This window comes from Eubalaena glacialis, chromosome 12 (genome assembly GCF_028564815.1).
Source record: "Eubalaena glacialis isolate mEubGla1 chromosome 12, mEubGla1.1.hap2.+ XY, whole genome shotgun sequence".
NCBI classification, from domain to species: Eukaryota; Metazoa; Chordata; class Mammalia; order Artiodactyla; family Balaenidae; genus Eubalaena; species Eubalaena glacialis.
In genome coordinates this window covers 17,364,244-17,389,421 of record NC_083727.1, presented here as the reverse complement: position 1 = coordinate 17,389,421, position 25,178 = coordinate 17,364,244, and the positions used below count along the sequence as shown (strand labels likewise).

The following is a 25,178-nucleotide window of genomic DNA, read 5'->3' as shown; positions in this document are numbered from 1 at the left end:
GGACCCTCTATGCACCTTGCTTTGGTGGGTGACCTTAAAACAAGGATAAATGCTTGTGACAGAGATGACAAAGGCTCACTACCCTTTCCTCTTAAAGGTAGTATGTTTGCCTCCTTGTCCTAACTTGGACCCTGTAATTTTTACTCTCATGGAAGATAATTCTATGTTACATCTTATATTTCCAGTATTTCTTTTAGGCCACTTAAAAAGAAAACAAAGCAAAATTTTTTTTTTCCTATAACCTTTCCCTTTTCTACTTCATTCTATCATAATTATGGTAGAATGTTCTATTTATGATTTTCTGAGGTAAAGAACTTTTGAGAAAGTCCACATCTTTCAACAGACACTTCCTCTGGCACAGAGCCACTCATACTGTTTCAGGCCAAGAGAGGCGTAGAAGTGGTTTAGGCATCAAGTATTTCTGGAATGAAAAGCACACGTTAGGCGAGCGTGTGTGTGCTTTACAGCACAGCTCTGCCTAATCCATCCTCGTGTGTGTGCTGCTGGCACAGACGCGGCTTCCAGGAGGGAAGGCTGCTGTGTGCCAAAGCTTCGGTTCTCACTGAGCAGCTTTGGATCAGGCCTGAGGAGTGTTAGGGGTGATGAGCAAGAGAAGACCAAGGCCATTGCCCACTCAAGGTTGGAAGGTGAATGTGCAGTGAATAGGAATTTCCTTTGTCTTAGTTGCATGTATTCTCCCAGGAACTTAGTAGTGTGGGGGCTGAAATAGCCAAGAGAGCTGAGTTGACATTGATTTTGAAATTGGAGGTACGATGGTGGTGTTGAACCGAGTGTGGGCAGAAACACTGAGTAAAGGGGCTGTGGGCTTTTCTGACCTGGTTTGCTACCTAAATGGCATGATTCAGGCTGAGAACTCAGGTGATCTCTCAGACTCTCTGAATCTTTCAGTGGACAAGAAATGTTTGCCTTTCCTCCTAAGAGGAAGTGACTCACCAAGTCACCAAACTTGTACTAATCTTATTTAGGCTGGGTATTTCTCCTTCCCCTCAATTGTGGGTAGTCATTTTTCCGTGTTTATATCCTCCACTTAGTAAAATGTGGCATGACGCTTGTGGCCCAGAGAAAGACTGACAGCCTCCTGAGGTTAACAATTTTGAGACACACACACACACTAAGACACACACACACACACACACACATACACACACTGCTGCTGACAATCCCCAACCTCCCATCTGTAATACTACCGCTCTGCTTCTGTTAAATTAAATAGTTTATTTAAATTTAGTTGTTTCTAAAGAATTTGAAAATTTCAATCCATTTCCTCCTCCACTTCCCTTTAAATGGTTTTCGAAAACAATGACACTTTTTTTTTTTAATTAAAAAAAAAAACTTTTGAAAAGATTTTTAACTTACAGAAAGGTTACAAGAATTGTGTGATGAACTCCCATATAACTTTTACTTAGACTCACCAATCTGCATGCTTGGTCTCTCTCTTCTACACACATACACACACTTAGGTAATATCATTAATTTTTACTGTTACTTCACTGAGTTGCACACCTCATGACCCTCACTCCTAAATACTTTAGCATGTATCTCTTAAGACAAGGACAATCTTGTAGAGAACCACAATATAATTACCAAATTAAAAAATTTAATAGTGATTTTCCTAATATAGAGTTAATATTCAAGTTTCTCTAGTTGTCGCAATAATAATTCTTATAGCATTTTTTTTTCAATCCAGCACTTCAAAAATAATTACTCATGGCATTTACATGTCATGTCTCTTGCACATTTAATCTGAAAGGCTTTCTTGGCTTTTCTTTGTGATATTTTTTGAGAGTGTAGGCTAGGTGTCTTGTGAAATGTTTCTTGATCTGGGTTTGTTTTTGTTTCTCGTTTTTTTTTTAAGATTCAGGTAATGCATTTCTGGTGCTGTGGCCTCCACAGTGCATTACATCATGATGTCAGTTTGTCCCATTGTTGGTGATATTAATTCTGATCTTTTGGTTAGAGTGATGTCTGTCAGGTTTCTTCTAAGAAGTTACAATTTTCCCTTGTAATTAATAAATAGATTCTGTGGGGAGATAATCTGAGACTATGTAAATGTCTTGTTCCTCATTAAATTTTTACCTAATGGTTTTAGATTCTTTTAATGATTCTTGCCTGAATCAGTTTTTACTGTGATGGCTGCAAAATGGTGATACTTTTTCTGAAATTGATGATTATTTTGGATTTAAATCTTGCAAAGTTTTTTTTTTTTTTTTGTCTTTTTTTTTTTAAACATGAGGTATCACCCTGGACGCTCAAGGTCAGATTATAATCTGAGTAGGTTTGATGTAGTGTTTATATTGAATTATTTGTATTTTTCTACTTGAAAATGCAAGTACTTTGAAATGCAAAATCCTGCCATTCTTCAAATGAAAATCCTTGCTGGTAACTTTGCAAGCCCTGGAGGACGACCTGGCAAACCAGCTGGTTGTGTCTGGTGAGTGTCTGCAGAGTCTCTGCCAACCAAAATATCCTTCTGAGTCAGCAGTGTTGTTTTATTGGCAGATGGTTTCTTCTACTTTTTATTCAAAAGGCAGGAGAACTCAGTAAACAAAAGTGGACAAATCCAACAGCAGCACCACCTTAGAAGTAGAGGCATAGATGATGGCAACAGGTAATAGGGGAGCTGAGAGGTTGATGGGCCCTTCCAGATCCACTGTCCCCCCTCTCCCCACAGTTGTCTCAGGGGCCTCAGCACCCCTGCCCTCCCTTCTCCCCCAGTTAAACCTGTTGTAAGAAAAGTATTAGGCATTAATTATGATGCAAATGTCTGTTTTCTAAAAAATACATCACCTCTCCCAGTGGTATTTTGCATTTCACAAGGTTTAAAGTCTTAAGTTACAGGAATATAACTCTGGCAAGAAAACACCCAGGAGGTGGGTTTTGTGGGGGGAGACCAGCAGTGAGAATTCTAATATACCTGGCCTGACAGCACCTGGGTAGCCTGACAAGTGGGGGGCTGCTTGGGCTCTATTTGGCTTGGCCCATCTGGCGTCTAGATGTGCAGGACCTGCATGGTGAAAGCAGGGATGGACGGAGGGATGGATGGAGAGAGAGAGAGAGAGAGAGGGAGGGAGGGAGGGAGGGAATGGACCTGCCAGCCGCCCGCCTCCCAACCCCCTTCCCAGTGTGACAAAGTCCCCATTCATCCTTAATTTTCTTACAGTCTGTGGGCCCTCCATATGCTTTCACTGAAAATAAGGAGGCCAAAGGAGCTTTAATTCGAACCTCTTCTATGTATATCTATTTGCATTGCCTATTGATGAGACTATCCACTTTATTACACCAATCTTGGATTTGTGTTGACTGGTTGCAAAGGTGAATGTTAGTTAAAATTTTTGTTACTCACCAGTTATTCTCAAGAATAACTGAGAGCAAGCCGTTTTGGTTGGAAAACATCTTTGTAACGGTACCTATTCGGAGTGGGTGTGGGCAAGGGAATGTGTTGCCTCCATCCCAGTTCTGTAAGGATGGAGCCCTCAGCCACTGCAGTGCCTCCCACCCCAGGGAATTCTGTATGGAGAAAACCCAGGAGACCTTCTGTGCTTTGGATCCTGGCCCTATTAGTTAAGATGCATACCTAAGGAATAATTTCAGTGAGCCCAGATTCTTGCATCTTCCCATACATAGAAAGCCACTAAAATAATTAACTTGAGATGTCTGTTTTTTTTGGTGATTAGTAGTAATCTTTTGATGTTCAGCTATGTGTTTTTTTCTCAGCCAAAAAAAAAAAAAATCCTATATATCCTGGTTCCTCCCTTGCCTCTTAGGATCCGTTCCTCAGAGCTCTCTGAGAGGCTGTCCCCTGGGCTATAGTCTTCAGTAGGATCTCCAAATAAAACTTAACTTGCAACTTTTATGTTGTGTGTTTCTCTTCAGTCAACAAAGTTTCGTTACAGGTAACAGAAAACCTGACAAATAATGGCATAAACTAATACAAGGTTCACTAGATACATTCTTGTTCATGGGTAGGTCCAGGGCTGGCACTGTGGCTCAAGCAAGCCTTCAGGAACTCAGACTGTCCTTTCCCTTTCCCTTTCCCTTTCCCTTTCCCTTTCCCTTTCCCTTTCCCTTTCCCTTTCCCTTTCCCTTCCTCCCTCCCTCCCTCCCTCCAGTTTTAAAATGCTGCTGCATCTTCCAGGAGGGAAGGAGAAGCAGGGTAAAGGGAAGAAGGTAAAAGGGCAAAAAGCCAAAGGCACTTCCCTTACAAAGCTTTCCTAGAAACCCTGTACGACACCACTTTACCCTACTCATTTCTTCATGCAGCATCTGTTCCCAAAGCACCAGCTATGAGCACAGGGCCCTGTTCTGGGTGCTCTTATTCCCATTAACAAATGCAGAAACTGAGGCACAGAGAGGTTGATAAATTGCCCAAGGCGACACAGCTAATACGTGACAGGTCCCAGATTGGCTCCCACTTAAGAATTCATGCTCCTAACCACTAAGGTCTAATTCCAAAGTACCTGTAGTTGTATTGCTTATGCAAATAGAGGGGTGAGAGGTGAATTGAGTTCATGAGCATTATGTAAATAGCAGCAGTTAAAACCTCCGCTTTGGTTTCCCTTGGAAGTAGGAACAAGTTTTATTCTTATATAAGCTGGGTCTCTCATTTATCTATAGAGGCAGGAAGGTCCAAAATAAACCTCAAAACTTCACCTTAGCCATTATTTATAAACTCTTTTCTACTAAGTCTTTCACTAGAGTTGAAAATTCTCTGATTTAGTTTCCCTTTCTTTCATTACCTGTGGTGAAAAAGCCCAAACAATATAGTAGCATGATGGAAGAGGAAGATATAATAAAAGGGAGGGAGCTGTGTTCTGTGGTCGGATAAAATGGATAGAGTTTATAAATATTCTATGCAAGCATTTATTCCATTTGGTTTTCCTTCACTCTCGGAACTGTTTCATCTGGCAAGCTGGTGACTTTCTTTGGCCGTGCCACATGGCATGTGGGATCTTAGTTCCCCGACCAGGGATCAAACCCGCGCTCCCTGCATTGGAAGTGTGGAGTCCCAACCATTGGACCGCCAGGGAAGTCCTGGTGACTCTTTGGAAGGTGTCAACTTTCCTTTTTCCCCCCTCAAAAATCTGTCTTCACCTCCTCTTTCCTCTAGACTCCAGGGAAGAAGCCCCAGCAGGCATTCATGTGTCCCCTTTGGTCCATCACCCACCTCTGTGTCACCTGCTACCTCCTCTCCGGATTGCTTGCGTCCTGGTCACATCTACCCTCTGCCTACCTCGATGCCTCCTCCCTCCATCTGCTCCAGGTGGGTGGAGCGCCTGCAATCTCGCAGACAGGCCATATTCTCCTGCAGACGCTGAGCCTCTTGACTGCTGTTCCTCTGGTGGGGTGCCCTGTCCCCTACTCTTACCATCCTCCCCACCCCCCTTACCTGCACAAGCTCTGTTCAACCTTATTTTTATTATTTTTGGCCGTGTAGCATGTGGAACCCCTGCATTGGAAGCGCCGAGTCTTAACCACTGGACCGCCAGGGAAATTCTTCCATTCAACCTTAAAAGCTCAGCTCTGGTCTTGCCTCTCCCAGGAGTCTTCCCTGATTTGCAGATGGAGGTGAAGCGTCCCGCTGCTGGACTCTGTAACCCCTGAGCTCTCCTGCTGCTGTTGCAGTGGACTGCACTTATGGGTGCTCCTATGTGGTGACTGTGTGTGTGTGTGTGTGTGTGTGAGTGTGTCACCTCCCACGCTAAGGCCAGGATCTTTTACATAAAAGGCTTTCAGTAATGTTGGATAAATGCGTGAGTGGGTGGGTGAGCGCACACTGGTACATGCCACTTCTTCTCCACCCCATGAGAATCTCTCCATCCTCCCAAACCATAATTCCATTTCTCTGCCCTCCTAGTTGCTAAACTTCTCCACTAAAGCTGGACCCCTCTCTTCCTTCCCTGCTGAGATGCTCTTTCCAAGGTCCGAGGCCCCTCCCCCTCGCAGATGCTTGTTGCATTTGGCACTGATTTTCCCTTTGGTCACGCTGCTCTCTCCACCCTTAGTGTCCATGACTTTGTGGTTTCCAGTTTCTCCCCCCTCACTTTATGCCCACTATAGGCAGCTCCCTTCTTCCCTGCCCACCCCTTACTCTGGTTGTTGTTCCCCTGGAGCTTTCATCCAGCCTGCAAGTTCTCCCAAGATACCTACCCCACCCGTGGCTTTGAACTACTGCCTTGGGCACCCACGTCAAATCTACGCCTCTCCCTCTGCCCTGTCCCCCCATCTGGTGACCCGCCTGTTTGCAGTCTTTTGCCGGACGTCTGCTCATTGCGATTCCAGTCACCCCAAGCTGCACATTCTTTTTTTTTTTTTTAATTTTATTTATTTATTTTTGGCTGTGTTGGGTCTTCGTTTCTGTGCGAGGGCTTTCTCTAGTTGCGGCAAGTGGGGGCCACTCTTCATCGCGGTGCGCGGGCCTCTCACTCTCGCGGCCTCTCCCGTTGCGGAGCACAGGCTCCAGACGTGCAGGCTCAGTAATTGTGGCTCACGGGCCTAGTTGCTCCGCGGCATGTGGGATCTTCCCAGACCAGGGCTCGAACCCGTGTCCCCTGCATTGGCAGGCAGATTCTCAACCACTGCGCCACCAGGGAAGCCCTGCACATTCTTATGGTAGAACATACCACCCCTTCTTTATCCTTCCTTCTCACTGTGACAACCTGTTCTTTGTCCATATGTCCCCTCTTTTGTCCTAGGGACCACTTTCCACACTTCACGCAGCCTTTACATCTTATTCCCGCTCTTCTTCCACGATTCCAAAACCTAACTGCCAAATCTTGTTGCTCCCTGCTTCTATAACTTTCCCTTGTTCCCCTCCTTTTCATCGTCACTACTCCACGTGAGACCCTTAACGCTCTTCCCATGAACTGGAGAAGAGCATTCAGGAAGTTACTCCCTAAAGTACAGTTAGGCAATTAGGTCCCGTCACACTGAGAGGATGCTGAGATCCCCTCAGGGACACTTATAATTTAGGATCTCTGCAGGTTTTCACCTTCGTGATCAAAACCCGCCCCCGTGCCTCCTCCTCTCCACGCGCCCCCCCTGCCCCCCATAGAGCACCAGCCCATCTTTACTGCTGCATCTGCCAGTTTCCCAGCCACATGACCCAGTTCCAGACCCACGGGACGCTCTTGTTTCCAAATGCCTCCTGGGTTGTCTGGAGTTCCTGCCTTGAAAGCATTTCCTTCTTTTAAGTCCTGTTTTAAGGACTGCTTCTCCTTGAATGCTTTCTCAATCCCGTCGCCGGCTGTATTCTTTCCATCTCTTGGAATCCAGTAGCAATTTTGTGTGGATTTGATGTCACTTAATGTACTGTCACATGTGTCATCATCATCATTGTTGTCAACATTATAGCACTGCTTCTTGGGTTATTTATGTGTATTGGGCACTGGTGCTAGTCACTTTTATTGTATGTTATCATTGAATTTTTCATGAACTCATTGAGATACGTACTATTTTTGAGGATAATTACCTTGCCTGAGGTCCCAGAGCAAGAGACAAAAATCCTAATCTGGTCGAAGTGCCATTGTAGCCTTGGGGTTAAGATGCCTGGCCTGAAAGCAGATTCTCTGGGTTCATATCCAGGTGCTTTCCTCCAGCTCGTCAGCTCTTGGATAGTTACTTACCTTTATATCTACAGATTCCACAACTATAAAATGAGGATAACCATTACAGTACTGGCCTCAGTAAGCTATCAAGCATCTAATAAGTGCTCAGCAATCATGTCTGTTATCATTGTCTGTTCCGTCTGACCCAAGTTCATGCCCTTGCCCCTGGCTCTAGCCCCTCGTGCACTTTTCTAATCCCACCCAACCCAGCATGATCGTGGGCTCCTTGAGGCCATGAACTCACTCTCTTCCTCTCTTTGGATTTTCTTTAATATCCAGAACAGTGGTTTGCATAGAGCAAGTGCTCATTAAATACTTGCATCAAATTTATTAAATGCCCCCACTACTTTGAAGTAAGATTAAAACTGGATTATCTCCAGGACTGGAATTACAGAAGACCTACTTTGGTCTCACCTGTTAGCTAGCATATGCCAGTGTCTCCCTAAAATGATAGCAGTGTCATATGAAGTCAGTGCTTTCTGCTTGTGAATATTAGCATTAAAAAGACACCTGTTAAAAGCATTTTAAAAAACATGTAGTGGAGAGAATGGTAGTTTCCACAGATCCCCAGATCTCTTTCTAAGAGCTGCCCCTCCCCTTCGCACCCGATTCCATTCTGCAGTCTTGTTCAAGTTGTCTCAGATTTTCCCTCCTCTGTTAATCAGAAATAACAGACCACATAACATCTCCAGATAAAGGTATGGTATGGAGAAGCACACAAAATATTAATTTAAAAAATCCTTAAAATGTTTTAAGCCTGCAATTTTGTTGGGAAAGTACACTTGTTTTATTTTATTCTTAGTAACAGATTTATTGATATAGTTCACATACCATACAACTCACCTGTTAAACGGTATACAAGTCAGTGGGTTTTAGAATGTATATTCGCAGGGTTTTTGCGACTGTCACCACAGTCAATTTTGGAGTATTTTTGTCAATTCAAAAAGAAATCCTGAAATGTGTAAGAAATTTCATAAGTTCTTTTCGAAGCGGGACCTCCTCCTCTTCCTCAGTTAGCTCGTTCCCAGCGCCTGGGCTTGAGGAGAGGGGCTCAGGCTTCATCCGTTTGTGGAAGCCCCCTGAGGGCAGGGGCTGAGGCCTGTGGTCGCGTGGACTCCTGTGTGACGGGCCGGGGCTCTCTTTCTCATTGGTAAACGTGAGCTCTAGAAGGCCACATGCACGGTGATTGGTTATCAGTCCTCCTTGGGAACAGACCAGAGTCAGTGAGAATTGCTGATGAGGCCTGCGAGTTTGCTGGGAAATCCAGGTCAAGCCGTGTCCCCCGGAGCTGAGACTAATGCTTCCCGTTTCCACATCCTGTTTGTGGCAGAGCTGTGGGGTGTGGAGGGGAACACCACTTCTCTCCCGTGGGGAGAGAGCACGTGTGAGGAGTGCAGCAGCCTTGTGGAGGCACGTTCTTCAGAATGGCTCACAAGTCGGTTCTGCCCGGTTCAGGTGGGTGTGTCCCCGCTGTCCCCCCAGGAAAGGGAGGTGGGTGCTCGTGGCCCGTTAGAGCAGCACCAAAGGCGACTCGGGCCCCCAGTGGCTGGTCCTTGGAGCTCACGGGGAGGAGGGGGCGAGGTGAGACAGGCAGACAGCAAACTTAAGTTTCAGAAAATAAATAGGCTGCACCAAGAGCCAGGCATCGGCATATGTATTCTGTATTCCTTTGCTTTAATCAGTTGAGCAGTAGCCATCTGCCAAGGCTGTGGACATGAGGGCAAGGGGCTGGGCTTCCAGTCTGTCTGTGATTGTCACCCCTCCAGGCTTCAGCTCCCGGTGACACGGCGGTGAGTCTGAGTCAGGGGGTCTCCGGGTTCCTTCTAGCCTGGGCCATCCCTCCTTTTCTGACCCATTCCGAAGCATGCCGGGCACCGGCCAGCGTTGTGCGGGCTCTCCGCGTTCGCTGTCGCTGATGTCAGCTTTGGTGTTGGACAGAACCTGAGCCTGAATTTAAGCTCTGCTAGTTGTGGGATTTGAATTCTCCAAGCCTCGGGTTCCTAATCGATAAAACGTGCAGGATAAAAGCTCCTTCCGAGGGTGGCTGTGCGAAATACCCGGTGCCGTGCCTGCCTGGGTAGGTGCTGTTCTCTCCGCAGCCGCAGAAGGTGGGATGCTGCCCTGCACGGCAGCGCACCTGTGGTTTCCACCCTGCGTCTCAGCAGACAGTGCCGGACACACAGCTCGTAGTGGCCACGGTCACTTACACTGCGCCTCTCCCCCATGGGCTGTCCTGTCCTTTCAACGCCCCGAAGATAGGAGGGTGGGGGAGGGCTGGGAGACAACCACCGCTTTCACAGAGCCCGTGCGGTCGCAACGTGCTGAAATATGTGTTTGTGTGGGCGGCTGTGTGCCACACACGTGTGCGCTCCATCGCGCGGCATATTGGAGGGGCTCAACATTCCAGAACGCAGGGGCTCCAAGTAAGAGCAGCTGTGCCAGAATTCTCCACCTCAGCTGTTTCCCTCTGAAAACTCTATGGCCCGGAACTCTGTCTGGTGAGGGAGCCTCCAGCTGACCCAGCCCAGCTTGAGTCCACGTGCCTGGGCTGCATCGAGCGACTGCCAGGAGGTACTTAGCATGCAAAGGTGGCCACTAATGATTGTCTGTCCTGCAGGAGAGGTGACCAGAACACTGGGCCGGGGGGGAGGGGGGCTATCAGTAAATAAATAGCATTCCTTTCCTGGCAGGAATAAGGGAGGACCCATACCTACAGCTTGTGTATGTAAATCCTCCTAACAAAACTATAATGTAAATGGTAGTTGTCAGTTAAGGAAACCGAGGTTTAGAAAGACTAAATGACATACCAAGATCACGAGTCCAAACCTTGGTTGAGGCAGTGGTGGAATTCCAATCCAGGTCTGTTTATCTGCCAGCGCCAGGCCTTTGTCATAGACTCCACACCCGGGACCACACAAGGATGGATGCACTTAGGGAAGACAAGTGATGGGCTAGGTCTCTAGTGAAGTTTAATTGAATAAACACTTTTCATGTTTCGGCTGCACGGATGAGTATGCTAGGCCCTGGAAGGATGAACAGGATAGGAAAGGTCGCCGTCCTCTGACACCCCGAAGAAGACAAGATACAGTGATGTGATGCCCTGTGGGCACAGTGCAGAGGCGCTGAAGGAGGAGGGACAGTCCACCCCTGCAGGGAGGGGCGGGGCCGAGAGCCACATAAATTCCCTATCAGTCAGGCTTCTGTTGGAGAAGCAGACGTTAATAGCATTTTGACCTCATGTGTCTGTGGAGGCTGGTTCCACAGCCCGGGTGAGGCTGCTCCCTCTTTGTCCAGTGATGTGGCCTGAAGTCAGCAGGACTGGCACTTGGGGCAGAAATGATGTGGGAAAGTGAGGAAAGAGGACAGATTGCCGCCTACAAGGATGGGCTGAAACCCAGTCATCTTCACTACCGCCCAGCCAGCCTCCAATGTCAGGAACCTGCAAGAGGGGCTGGCGTCCTTCCCCGGCAGGGAAACAAACCACAGGCCCAGGATCGGAGACCCCAAAGAGGAGACTGGGCAGGAATGCGAGCGCTGCAGCCCAGCTGCTGCCCTGCCACTCAGTGATCCAGGGGACACGTGACGACACGTGTTGGCCTCAGCAGGGCCTCATGCCCTGCACTGACCCTGAAGCCCAGAAAGAAAACAGCTACTACGCCGCTTCTGCTTTGCGCACCTCGCGTGAAACATCTCACGTGGCCCACGCTGACCCTGTCGGGGGAGGGGATCTGGGAAACGTAGTCCAGCTGAGCTAAGGTGATGGACTGCAGATCCACCACAGCTCCCCAAGTCAAGACTCAACCCCGCCCCCGACCTTCTCTAAAAGCTTTGTCCAAATAAAACCTCACAGGATAACGCTTGAAGCATATCGGCTGCTTGTTTTATCGTAGTGTATTCTGTATTCTCTTCTGAAAATCTCACTGGCAGTACTGCTTTCCATATTTGGAGGTGGTGGAGTACAAGGATACAAGGAGGGGATGGAGAAGGAAGGACGGGGCACGCGTTTCCCATTTTCTACTGGGTTACAGCAGTGGTTCCAAGCACATCCGCAAGGCAGAGTCAGCTGGAGAGCTTGTTGAAGACAGACCCTCGGGCCCCGCCCAGCCCCAATGAATTGGATTCTCCAAATGTGGAACGCCGGAGCCTGTGACAAGTTTCCCAGGAGGTTCACAAGCAGCAGCTTGGCTTTATGAACCTCTGCCAAAACCTGTTTCTTGTCAGTCGGATTGAAGCTGTGTGCTTCTTCTCCACACCTCAGTCACCAGTGGATCCCGGGGGCCACTCAGATGATGCTGGTGGACGTCAGTTATCGTCATGGTGTCCCTGGCATTGCTGCCTGGTGTCCGAATCATCTCTAGCAGGTGCTCGTGCGTCACTTCAGATAAAGCCACAGAATCAGGAGGAGGAAGGATGTGAAGCAATCCGAGAGCAAACTGAGACCAGCCAGCGGAATTACAAAGTTCAGGGAGGATGTCGGCAGCCGCTTAATGGCTATGAATGTGGAGGGCACGAGGATGTGACAAAGGAGATGTGTGGGGATTTAAAAATGAGATCTGAATGGTGACGGATGTTAACTAGACTTACTGTGATGATGATTGCACAATATATACAAATATCATATCACTGTGTCGTACACCTGAAACTAATATAAGGTTATACGTCAATTGTACCTCAATTTAAAAAATGAGATCTGAGAAGATAGGAAAGCTTGAGTTCCCATTTTCATAGTATTTATAACATCCAAAAGTTTTTCATCAGCTGTGTCTGAAGGAATTAAAAGTGAAAAAAAACAAAAGAAAGACTGTGGCAGTGGTTGCTGTGGAAAGGACCTGATCCTTTGTGCTGCCAGCCAGGAGACGTAGGGCTGGCAGGTGGCTCCCATGCCGCTGTCCTAGAAGGTGGTTGGTCCCTGTGCCTCCAGCACATGATCAGGCCGCCAGGAAGGGCCCTGCATGCCCGCAGCTCTTCCAGCTTTGGCCTTTAGAGGTGGCTTCACTGACTCCCCCGCTCCCCTCCCAACAGCTGACAGAAGAAAGGCTGGCAGCCCTGGACCCCGCATCCCTCCCCAGGTTCCTCTGTGTCCAGATGGCACAGCAGCCAGTGTGGCCGGCGTGGCTTGGGTGATGGTGAATGGGAGCCACTGTTTGTTTCCACTGAGAAAGTTCTGACCCGCTTCCCGAGCCATCGCCATGGAAACAGACTGAAGAGATCATTGAAAGGAGCCTCTTTTCCTCCTATCTCCCCGCTCCCTTTCCCCATCCTGAGGCTCTGGCTGGTAGGGGCCAGCTCTTTGCAGCCTGGCTTTCCCTGCTGGTCCATGCAAATTTGATAAGAATACCAAAGGGCGGTTTTCCTTACTGTGCCAGCCTCTGCTGGGATAAATTACCCCATATGCACCCTGTACCAGGCAGGGTGGCCGTCCATTGCCACACCCATTCCTGAGCTGGGTCCTGCATCACGCATACTGATAACCAAACGGCCTTCCAGAGGAGCAGGCAGGTGCTTCCCTGTTGATCCAGCCAGCCTCAAATCTCAGCCACGTTTCCTTGCAGAAAAGCCTTTCTTGGACCACATATTTATTACACATATGCAGTAAATTTTAAAGGGGAAATAACTAGAAGGAAGGAATAATTGTGCTCTATTTACAGAATAAACAGCAGCCATTAAAAGTGTAAACAAAGCTACTTACAGGTTTTTTTTCTCAATTTATAAAAACTAGCTTTTGTGGTGAAAATAATGTGATAAAATCCTGTTTTGTTTTATTTTGGTTTTGACAGTAATTTAGTAATTCTGAAGATAATAAAAACCTAAATAAAATGTAAAATTTGGGACTTCCCTGGTGGCACAGTGGTTAAGAGTCCGCCTGCCAATGCAGGGGACACGGGTTCGAGCCCTGGTCCGGGAAGATCCCACATGCCGCGGAGCAACTAAGCCCGTGCGCCACAACTACTGAGCCTGTGCTCTAGAGCCTGTGAGCCACAACTACTGAGCCCGTGTGCCACAACTACTGAAGCCTGCGCACCTAGAGCCCGTGCTCCGCAGCAAGAGAAGCCACCGCAATAAGAAGCCCGCTCACCTCAACGAAGAGTAGCCCCCACCCGCCGCAATTAGAGAAAAGCCTGTGCGCAGCAATGAAGACCCAACGCAGCCAAAAAAAAAAAAAAATTAAATTAAAGTTCGCATCGAGGCCGTTAAAGGAAGGCATTGGTTTTTACTGTTTACACCAAAACGAGAATGAACAGAAGTTCAAGATCTCTTTTTTTTTTTTTAAACGCTTTAATTTGTATGCCTGTTGAGGAAACATCGAAAGTCAGAGCTTGACCTGGGGCTGCAGCCTCCTGCGGCCAAGTCACAAACTTAAATTGCACTGTCAGTGCCCGTAAATGCACATCGTTTTGGCTTCGGGCTCACAGTGTCGTGAATCTGGTTTTTAGTGGGAAGGACATTGGATTGGATGTCAGAAGAGCTGAGTTTAAGCCCCAGCTCCGTGACTTAGGGACAAGTCACTTCCATGAGTACTCCAGGCCTCAGTCTCTCCATCTATGTAATGGGGCTAGTTCTTTTCAGGGTCTCTGTGAGCCTGAAATCTGATGAGATATATATGAATGTGCTTGATAAACCCAGACCAATGCTTTATAGAAGTTTGTCATTTTTACTTCTTAACAACCAAATCTGCAGTGTTGAGGCACATGGGGACATATTTTTTTCATATAGCAAGGAGTCTGGAGGTAGGTATTCCAAGGAATTATTTCCTCTACTCCTGTATCCTTAGTATGTGACTTTCTTTCTTATAATAAAATGAAAACTGCTGGGGCATTCTGCCCATGTTTCAGGCAGGACCAAGGGGGAGGGCAAAGGGCAAAAGATGTGTGAAAACTGAGTCATTTCTTCTCACTGTGAAAACACTAGCTTTCCCAGAAACACCCTGCTGTAAAGTTCCAGTTATGTCTTCTCGGGCAACCCAGACACCTGGCCTCCACATGCTGCAAGGGAGTGTGGGTGGGTGAGTAATTTAACAGGGCACACTGCCACCCAAGCAAAATCAAGGTTCTCTCAGTAAGAATGAAGACGAGAATGGATATTGAAATGGAAGTCAACCGGCCTTGCCAGTGATGAGCACTCACTCAACCGTTCGTATCTCGCAGTGCATCAGTATAATCTACCGAATTATGTTGTATGCTCCTGAAGGTATGGACCATGCTGTGTGCATCTCCTTCATCCAGCTGCAGAGGGCTTCATTATCTGTACCAAACATGAAACACTGAGCAAGAAATCATCCTTGGTTGTTTTTATAAGAGACTGATTAGTTATTGATGCCTTTTTATATGAACTTTCATAAAAAGATACTATTACATACCCTCCACTGTGTCACGTGGATATTCTGAAGATAAGTTACTAAATCTGAAGGACTTGGGAAGGCATTTATAACTTCTCGGTGCTGAGATAGATGCCGGTACTTTCCACAGTGCCATGAGCATCACAGCTGGCATCCACAGCAAGGTTTTAGACAGGTTAGACCCAGCAGGCCACAGATGAAGAATATGGCCCAGATGGAAAAGAGAAGACGCACTGAGAGGCTTTGGAAACCTTGGAGGATGACCATCTGCGATCCCAGGTTGGACTTTCCCTGCCCCCAGCACCCATCTGTGGGCATGTTGAGCTCTGCACTTCTGCACTTTGTATAGTCTTAGCTGGAGTGAAGTTGTGGCAACGACACAAGTAGGCCACGGGCCTCCATTGTGGAGAGATGGCTTTTGGCTGCTTTTCAGACAAGAAACTCAAACTTCTGACAGTGTCCTGCATCATTAACTTTCGGCATAAATTACCAGTTGGTGAATGAAAGGACACACATCTCTTTCAATGCACCTTTGTGAAGGATTTGCAGACTCAACAGGGGTGGAGCCCTGCTCTTGGCCTGGAGAGCTTGTTGGTCACCTGCGAGGTGCCAGAGAGCCAACCCCTTCCATGTTGAGAAACTAAGTGCATTCTAGAGAAGGACTACGAGAGACTTGACCCCATAAGGAGAGCTGGGTGAGAGCAGAGGCCAGCAGTCGTGATCACTGGCTTCTTGGTGGTGGTGCTTATCACGTGCAGGCATGTTCTAAACACCATGCAAGGCACAGTTCACTGAAACCTCTAGAAAACCCATATGATCAGTAATAATATTGTCCCCGTCTTGCATAGGCTGAAACTGGGATTCAGTGGGACTAAGTGGCTGGTCCAGAGTTGCTAGTTAGTAAATGGTAGAGCTGTCTTTGAACACTGGCAATTGGACTCCAGAACCCACCTTGTGAGCCGTTGTGCTGGGCTGCTTCCTGGGTCGTGGCCTCAGAGAAACATTAGAGATAATGTCATTCATGTCTAGATACCAGTGAGCTGCCCATGCATCTCCATGTTGACGTCATGTTCAATCATTCGTGTATTTTTTTTCATTTTAAGGAAAACATTGACTGCTTTCGTAAAGTGCAATTGAGAAGTGGAAGAGGAATCATTATGTCCATTCTAACTATGTGAGGGCAGTTAGTGTTAAAAAAAAAAATGGCATGCTTTGCAGCAGAAGAGATCTTGTTTAAATACCTAGAACTTCCACATCCCTAATATAATTAGCAGAGGATTGAGGGATAACAAAAATGATCGTTGTTAGAAGTCAAGCTGCACACCCAGGTTGGCTGTGTCTTTCTATTTTTCTGGATAAGATGCTCCTCTTGAGACATCTTGTATGGAAGGAATAGGCTCACCTAAAGTGATTCTGATGGCAGTTTTAAAACCAAAGATATTATAAAGCAGAGGGTAGAATAAGAAAAAGTTGAAGAGGCCAAAACTCATGGCTAGAAATTTCAAACTTTTCAAATGTTCTTTTAGCACTTTCCAAGTGTGAGAATTTGATTTGTGCGGTAAGAGACCCTCTTGAAATTGGAATTAAAGATTGGGTGGTATTCTTTTTTGGGGTGGGCGGGGACTGTACCGTGCAGCTTGTGGGATCTTAGTTCCCCAACCAGGGATCGAACCCACGTCCCCTGCAGTGGAAGCGAGGTGTCCTAACCGCTGGATTGCCAGGGAATTCCCTGGTATTCTTGCTTTGGGACAATATCCACACTTAAACCTGGAAACCCTGCCATTTCTTTTGGAGAGTTAATATTACATGATTGATGGGCCCTAATTATTTCCCATGATATGTACCCATATGGAAATCTACTCAACATAAATGAAGAATTATTTAGTATACACTGTGCTGAACGCAGTCAGCTAAATTGGTTCAGTTCTTACTGCTTAAGGAAGACAGTAGGATATAAGCAAATATTAATTATACTATGCTGAAAAAAATGGATAAAGTGTGTTGGCATCTTGTTCAATTGTCGTTGTGATTTCTTTTTATTTTTTGGAAAATATGCCATTAAAAAAAATTTTTTATTGGAGTATAGTTGATTTACAATGTTGTGTTAGATGGTTTTTGTTTCTGTCTTTTTTTTTAATTCTGAGAAAAACATGAATTGCTTGTATGAAGTGAGATTGAGAAGAGGAAGAGAAATCACTACATCCATCCAAATTTTTTGAGGCAAGTTAATGTAAGAAAAATAAGCAAGAGGAACCTTGGTGGTTCAGAAACTGCTGGAGTCTAGAATAGGGCTGAGTAGCGGCAGCGCTCAGTGGGATGAGGGTGGTGTGATCCTGCCCAAAGACCGAGCATATTCATGTGTTTGAGGCGGCTCTGGGGAGTAGTTATAAGAGGTCACATTTACTGGGAACTCACCGCGTGCCAGGCACCGCCCTAAGCCCTTTATATTCACTGTCTCCTGTAATTCTCCTAACAACCCACTAAGGTAGGCACAGTTTTTACACCACAGTTTTACTTCACAGAAAAAAGGAATATACGGCTTAGGTTTGCGGCAGCGCTGTCACGGGTGTGCCTGACTTCTGAGCGTGTGAGCACTGAGACTGTGCAGTGTCGGCCATGGCCTTGGATTTGGTTCTTGCCTTGATCACTTAGGAAGGTGACCTTGCAACAAAAAGCCAGAAAGTACAGGCCAGGAATAGACTGTGAAATGAAAGAAAAAGCCCGGATGGAGAGTGTTCACCAGGGTGACAACATGTCACCAGCGTTGTCAGTTGTCATTGGTACTGAATATTCAGGGAGTTCTAACAATAAGCCAGCCGCTTGGCAAGAGAGTTACCTTCCGTCCCAGCCAGTAAATTGGCAAGCTGATTTCCAGTGTGTGTATGAAATACAATGGTTATTGGCTGGGAAGGGCCCCATCAAGGGTAAAGCAAGAGATTACAGAGGGCACGGAATTTAAGGAGGCACTGGGGACCCTCCATTTCGGATGCCTCATCCTATTCCTCACCCCATGGCTGGGGAAAGGGGGACCCTTACATTTTCATGGCAGACGGTGGATAGTATGAGCTGAATTTTGTTTCATATTTATTTCTATTAAATAGAGAAGAAATGCTCCTGTATGAAAAATACCTTTGCTACCCAAAGGATAATAAGAAATGTCAAATTAAGGAATTACCTATTTTACACAAAATGATTTGTCACTAAATATGAAAAATATAAATGTGAGTAGTTTGTTATATTTAGGTAAGGTATAAAGCAAAAGAAGGGAATTCCCTGGCAGTCCAGTGGTTAGGACTTGGCGCTTTCACTGCTGGGGCCCAGGTTCGAGTCCCTGGTCAGGGAACTACGATCTCACAAACCACGTGGTACGGCCAAAACGAGAAAAGAAGAGAATAAAGCAAAAGAGAATATTAACTACTAAAAAGGCCCTCAACCCATTTACCTTCTTCTCCCTCCCCCATGCACGTATAATTCAATAACACAGATGCCTCAGTCCTTTTTCTGCATCTTGAGGAAAATTGCTGCTGGCTTTGGGGACTGCCTTGGCAGGCCAGAGGATGATGCAGGCAAAGACCCAGACACTGCAAAAGCTCTGATTCAAAATCCAGCAGGAAATAAACTAATATATATTAGTGTATTTCCGGAGACTCAAGATAAAGGAACCTTTAAAACCTCTTAAGTATACATTTTCCAGTAACATATAACACGTGGTCCTTTCTTAGAAATGAGGTTAGAACAGTTTTTCTTTTGTTTTTTGTTTGGTTATGATGAAGTTTCTGGACAGTCCATCAGAACAAAAACACAAAGTCTGTTTTAGAAATTCCTTTATGCGTGGGCATTTGTTATACCTTTCTGGTGTGCCAGCCTAAGTGTGTAACAACGAGATAGAGCTGTCTCTGCCTGGAGGTACCTTAGGCTATTTATCTATAAATAGACAGAAGAAGAAAAATGGGTTTGAGCCAAATGATGTGGCTTCCTTTCCTTCGACAAGCAGACAAGAGGACCATGCAGTAGTAACACAACCGAATCCTGAAAAGTGTTTTTGAAATACTTAGTTCTTATAAACTCATAGGCCATGTTCACATTTGGGGTTGAAAACATGCTGTCTCCTCACAAATCCTCTGAGTGTCATTCCAGGAACTTACCCAAGAGCCAGGCTAGTGTATCATGTGATGTGATTTTCTTTTACGTAAATGAGAAGCAATATGTTCAGTGAAGTGGGTGAAGCTTTGGACTCAGACACACAGTTAAGTCTCTGACCACCTCTGTGTCCTTAGGCAAGGTGGACTCCTATATACAAACGTAGTAAAGAATTTCGTTTTGACCTTTGTTAGTTTCCTCTTTCACTCTGGTCTTATGTGGATCTCTGCTGTGAAGCAATAGATTCAATGGAAAAATAGAGCAACCTAGAATTTACCCTGTATGGCGTCTGAGGCAGCAGTATCATCTGTGTTAAATTGATTTTAGTATTAGTCTAGCCAGAAAGGTAAAAGTGTACTTTCCTGGTTTTCCTTCTCTCCACTGGCCCCTCCCTGGAAGTCCCATTGCCTGCTTCCCCTTCTTTTCCTGACCCATAAAAATTGGATTGCCCTGGAGCTCAGTCTCAGCTTCTGTTCAGTTTCAGTTTGCCTCCTGGCTTTAAATATCCAAGTGACTTCCAAATTCTTAACTCCAGTCCTCAATGAGTCCCCTGAACTTAGACTCACATATCCAACTATCTCTATAATATCTCTGCAGGGATGTTCAACAAGCACCTCAAACTGAACGTGGCCAAAGTAGACCTCTTACTTCCTCCTTTCTTTCCCTACCAGTCTTCCCCAGTGGAGGGAGTGGATGTCATGCCAGCTTATCATTGAGGTATCTGCTCACCTGTCACCTCTTCAGAGAGGCCTTCTCCATCCATCCTTTCTAGAATTCTCCCTACTTCTTGATCTGCACCCCCCATCCTAGCTCCAAGGGAACAGGGATCTTACCCATCTTTTATTTACTGCTATGATCTCAGTGCCGCAGGGATGCCAGACTCAGAGTGAGAGCTTGATAAATATTTATTGAATGAAAGAAACAATGAATAAATGAATGAGTGAAAATGAAGGAAGGAAGCAATTTAACAAAGAATTTGCTAAAGACTGGAGTGTAGGATGAAAAGAATTGGCTCAGTTCTGGGGATGCTGTCCCTTAAATTGATTTTTTGATCTAATTCATGTATTCCTTATAATTTTCTGAAATGAATTTGGCCTTCAGGGAGGACTAGAGTAGTTTTAGGGGTCTTGAGGAAAGTTTACACTTATGCAGTTTTGGGGTCTAATAGTAGTAGTTATTGATGAAAAGGTACTAAGATTGAGTTCAGAGACTTTAAATGCAAAACTATTAAATGCTTTAATAGATTCTCAAAGTGCAACCGAATATTAATTATTGCTTCCCAGTCATTGAAATCTGCATGGAAATCACCATCCTTTTTACCCTGTTGACAGTGAAAGTGATGGCTAGAAATAGGCTGCCATTTTCGTCTGCAGTATCTGGCTGGAAGGATGTATTACGAGGAGGCCTCTTTGTTTTGTTTTGTTTTTATAAATTTATTTATTTTACTTATTTATTTTTGGCTGCATTGGGTCTTCAGTGCTGTGCGCGGGTTTTCTCTAGTTGCGGCGAACGGGGGCTACTCTTTGTTATGGTGCGTGGCCTCTAGGCGTGCGGGCTTCAGTAGTTGTGGTGCACGGGCTACAGTAGTTGTGGCTCGCAGGCTCTAGAGCACAGGCTCAGTAGTTGTGGCACACGGGCTTAGTGGCTCTGCGGCATGTGGGATCTTCCTGGACCAGGGCTTGAACCCATGTCCCCTGCATTGGCAGGCGGATTCTCAACCACTACGCCAGGAGGGAAGCCTGAGGAGGCCTCTTTGGAACTGACTTCTGAGCATTAATTTCTTCCACCAGGAGATCAGTAAACGACCCCTTCCACATGCTGCCATCCGAATTTGGAATTCGGTGACATCATTGATTTTTGTTCCTGCTGGATGAATTTTATAATCAGTCTCAAGGAGAAAGGAGATAGCATTTTGCATTGCTGCTCTGCCAGCTTCTGTTTGCAGGGAAAATCACTGCATCCAAATTAAACTTGATATGGCATCATTTTACCCCCTTTGTAAATTGATGAGTTGGGGGGCCTCGTGCTTATGAAACATTGGCTTGCTATCTTTGACCAGTATCTAGATTGTGAACTGGTGAAATTTTAAATACAAAATCCCCACTGGCTACCATAAGCAAGTTGAATAAAGAAGCTACAGTGCCATCTGCTGGCATTCTGGGGGAAATGCAAATGATGACTAGGAGAAGCACCTCTTATGTAACAAATAGATCAAAAATGCAAACCCAAGGGTAAATATTCAAAACAAAACACATGATAATTTGAAGAAGGTAGATAAAAATAATGAAAAAGTTCTAAGCCAGCTTTTTATAGAGGAAAATACAATTATATTTTGTGATAACTATGTAATAGTGAGAACATAACTTTTCTGTAGTATGAATTTTGGAGTGTTTTTACGGTATTAGATATTCCCATTGGGCAGAACGAGTGAAAAATGGGTTGAAAACTTAGAAATGAGCCTTTGGACTTTTGACGAATCGTACTGAGACGGGCAATTTTATATACGCTTCATGCAGATAGGGAGAGTCAGGTGTATTTTGGAAAGACAACCAGGGTAGCGATCCCTCAGTACAGCTCCTTGCTGTTCTGTAACCAGTCAGGGAAACGTGCGCCACTTCTGTAATTTCTGGAGACCATGGTTTTCTGTGAAATTGGGATTGGATTAAACGATGGGCAGAATTCCTTACAACTCGATGAAGTGTGTTATTCTAAATCAACAAAGGACTGAAGAAAAGTACTCTTTCTTTAGACCATTTTCCCATGAAAATATTTCTTTTAGAAAAAGTGAAAGACATATACATATTTTTAGTTTATTACATAGGTAAGTAGTTTATCAAGAGCTAGGGATAGTTGATATAGTTGGTTGTAAGCAATTAGGTCCCTAGTGTGAGTATAAAAATAAATGTGCCACTTCCTTTGCCATCAGAGGTCATCTACAGAAAGCTTGGTGATGGTGCTGGTAGATCATGGCCAGTTGAAGTAGGGTGGGCTGAGGCGTATTACCATGACTTTGAGCTACAAATGCAACAGAGTAAAATTTAAAAAACAAAATGGAAGTATTCAAACCTTAGCGTAAATATTATTTTCAAAGGATTTCCTGCCTTAATCCCCAGTCAGCTAGCCAACTCTCTACTCAGCTGTCTGCTGGTATTTGCCTTGCTCCTACTTCTGTGGCCTTGAGCACCTTCCTGGCTTGTGTTTTTGTTCCTTCTCTTCATCCTCCTCCTCCTTCCTCGCCCTCTCCCCTCCCCCACCCCATGTCCCCTCCCCCTCCCCTCCCCCACCCCATGTCCCCTCCCCCTCCCTTCCCCCTCCTCCTTCTGCTGTTGCTTCTCCTTCTTTGCCTGCACTTTGTTCATGTTTGTCACCCTCCCTCCATTGTACGTCCTACTTCTTCACAATTGTCCATGTACCTTACTCACAATAGCATCAACACGTTTTTGCCGAACGAAGGAAACTGAAATAGCTATTTCATAGAAACCTTTCAAGTAAGTATATGTTTAGGGATTTTCTTTTGTGTGTGTGTGGATTGGAGGGAGGAGAGTATATCCTAGAAGCTAAATGTGGCGAAATGTGCTGACGAGGTGGATTTTCCGTATGTTTTCTGCGCGGGCAGCGTGGTAGAAAGGGCAAGAAGCTAGGCCTCAAGTCTAGCTCTTCAGCAGCCGAGTCCTTTCCCCTGTTTTCTGTTCTTTGCTCTTACTCTATCCCCTCATGGACAGTAGAGGTCTGTCAGGCTTGGGTGCTAGTCAGAAACAATTCTCTTCTCGCAGACGTGGGGTCTGAAGGTGCTTACAGGGCTCAAGTCTTCAAACGGCAGCCAGCAGTCAGCCAGCGTCGATGCAGCTGTTCCAAAGAGAGATGGCTTATCATAGGTGACTCTGCAGGAGAGGAAGCCCCCTGCCCCTCTCTGGTCACCTTAAGTTCTAGAGATCCTTCTTTTTACCTGCCAGGTAGGCAGAAAATCACTGCTAAGTGATTGGGACGTTCTGCTCCTCTTCCTGATTGGTTCAGTGGAACTCTGGCCTCCCATGCTTTCTCACACTAAAGAGTGTTTCGCCAGATGCCACCTCCACCCTCCATCTGGGTGGATGTACGAGCAGTGAAGGTTCAGGTGTAAACCCCCTGAGCATCCCTGCTTCTATTCCGATGCAGGTTCCTTCTTCCTGGTTTTCCTGGTCAGCAAGCTCAGGGACACTGAACTTGCCCTCTCGGCTCTGGACCCACCTAGCGGAAGATTATGCTTCACCTCTACTCTTCCCCTTTTGAGAGAACCAATTTAAACTTTCTTTGGCTTCCCTGCCTTCTTCCTTTAAGTTGCTATCTGTCTATGTATATTCTGGAGAAAGGCTTGATCGCCTGGGTTTGGGGCCGGGTTCACTTTTCAGGTTATTTGAGTTCATCTGTATCCACAGTCACACACTGGCAGCTAGGGTCGGGGAGGGTGTGGCCCAAATCTGATGCCCAGACATGTGTTAATGAACTTGGACACATTTTTAGAAATATTGAATTATTTGCCATCCTTAAAAATGTGGAGCTCTTGTAAAAGAAATGAAGACTTCTGGCTTCTGTTTGAAATTGGAAGATCTAGAGAAGCACGTAGTACACTTGCCAGATGGCAGCAAGGGACCAGAGGAGCTACATCCTAGCTGCCCCCCTGCTTGGGGCATCCAATCTCCTGTTGCTTGATGTGCACAAACCCCTGCACCCCCCTTATGTGTCCTCCAGGTGACCAGTTTACTCATCTGCCGGGTCTATATTCTTATTATTATTTACCTTCTCTTTCCCACTTACATGAGAGACTTCTCAATGGCAGTAACTTAACATGTAAATAATGATTCACAGAAATGGAAGGCACTTCAGCAATCAGCCAGTGAAGTCCGTTCCCTTCATTTAATATAGGTCTTACCCTGGAGTGAGCCTTTAATTAGTGTTGACAAATGGTACCTAAGCCGGTTTCTAGAAAGGCAGCAGATGGCTGGGGAAGGCCATTAGTAAATATTCTGTAGAAATTTCCCTGGCTCTCCTAAGTTGATTGATGCTGGGTACCACTAGTTAGGAGGGTTTTCAGTCCTCACATGAAGGTAAAGCTCCCTGGTAATCACACTTGTTTTTCTTTTGTAGGAATCCTCTTCATAAGTCACACTCGGAAGACAGCTCTGTAGGTCAGTACCACTTTTCTTGGTTTAACCATTTTTAATTAATTATTTTCTTTTAATACTTTGCGGAACACATAAGTATGTGAACATACAAAAACCACAAAGAATCCTTCCACCCAGAAATAAACATTGTTAAGATTTTGATGTATAGCTTTCCTCTCTTTTTCTGAATTTGTGTGGGTTTCAAAAAAACATTATATGGATCGTATTCTACAATTGAATATATCCTGAGCATGTTCCTACATGATTGAGTATTTTTTACAGTAAAATTCTTAAGTCTGCATAATATTCTGTCATATTGGATGTGCCATAATTGAATCAACCAGCCTCTTCTTTGCTGGGCATGTAAGTTGTTTGCAGTTTTTTCTCTATCACAGAGAAATGATGCTACCACTAAAAATCCTTGAGCCTATCCCTGATCATGTCCTTAGGATAAATCCTTCTATTTGGAACTTTTGAATGAAAGATCATGCACAATTAAGGTGTTATAAAATCCACTCTTGATTTTGTAACATTTCTTCTGTTTGGGTCTAAGAAAGCCTGGCAAAGTAATCATGATTAGGTGCATAAGTGCTCAAATCAAGCTTTGGTTTGGATTTGAATCATGACTACCAACTTTACTAGTTATGACCTTGGGCAAGTCACTTGCCTCTCTAAGCCTCGGTTTTCTCATCCACCAAATGGAAACAAGAATACATCATACGTTCATTGTGAGTGAGTATTAAATAAGATATGCCATTAGATACAAAGTGCCTGGATATGGTAAGTGCGGGATAAATGTTAGCTCTTGCCATTTTTTTCTTAAGCTGCACATCCATTTCAGAAACATTAAAATGGGAGAAGGGGAGAGTATAGCTTACAAGAAATACATTCTATTCCCAGATAGCTTGTGAGAAAGATTGAAGTAGTGATAATCCT

General features: G+C 45.4%; 1 protein-coding gene across 2 annotated transcripts in view; it reads left to right on the top strand.

The window, feature by feature from the left end:
• SASH1 (SAM and SH3 domain containing 1) overlaps nt 1-25,178 on the top strand; it is a 186,390-nt gene that overhangs the window by 89,223 nt on the left and 71,989 nt on the right. For both annotated transcript variants that reach the window (XM_061206866.1, XM_061206867.1), the window contains one exon: nt 24,226-24,266. In XM_061206866.1, coding sequence (XP_061062849.1) covers nt 24,226-24,266 — 41 coding nt within the window. The remainder of the gene's footprint in view (nt 1-24,225; nt 24,267-25,178) is intronic.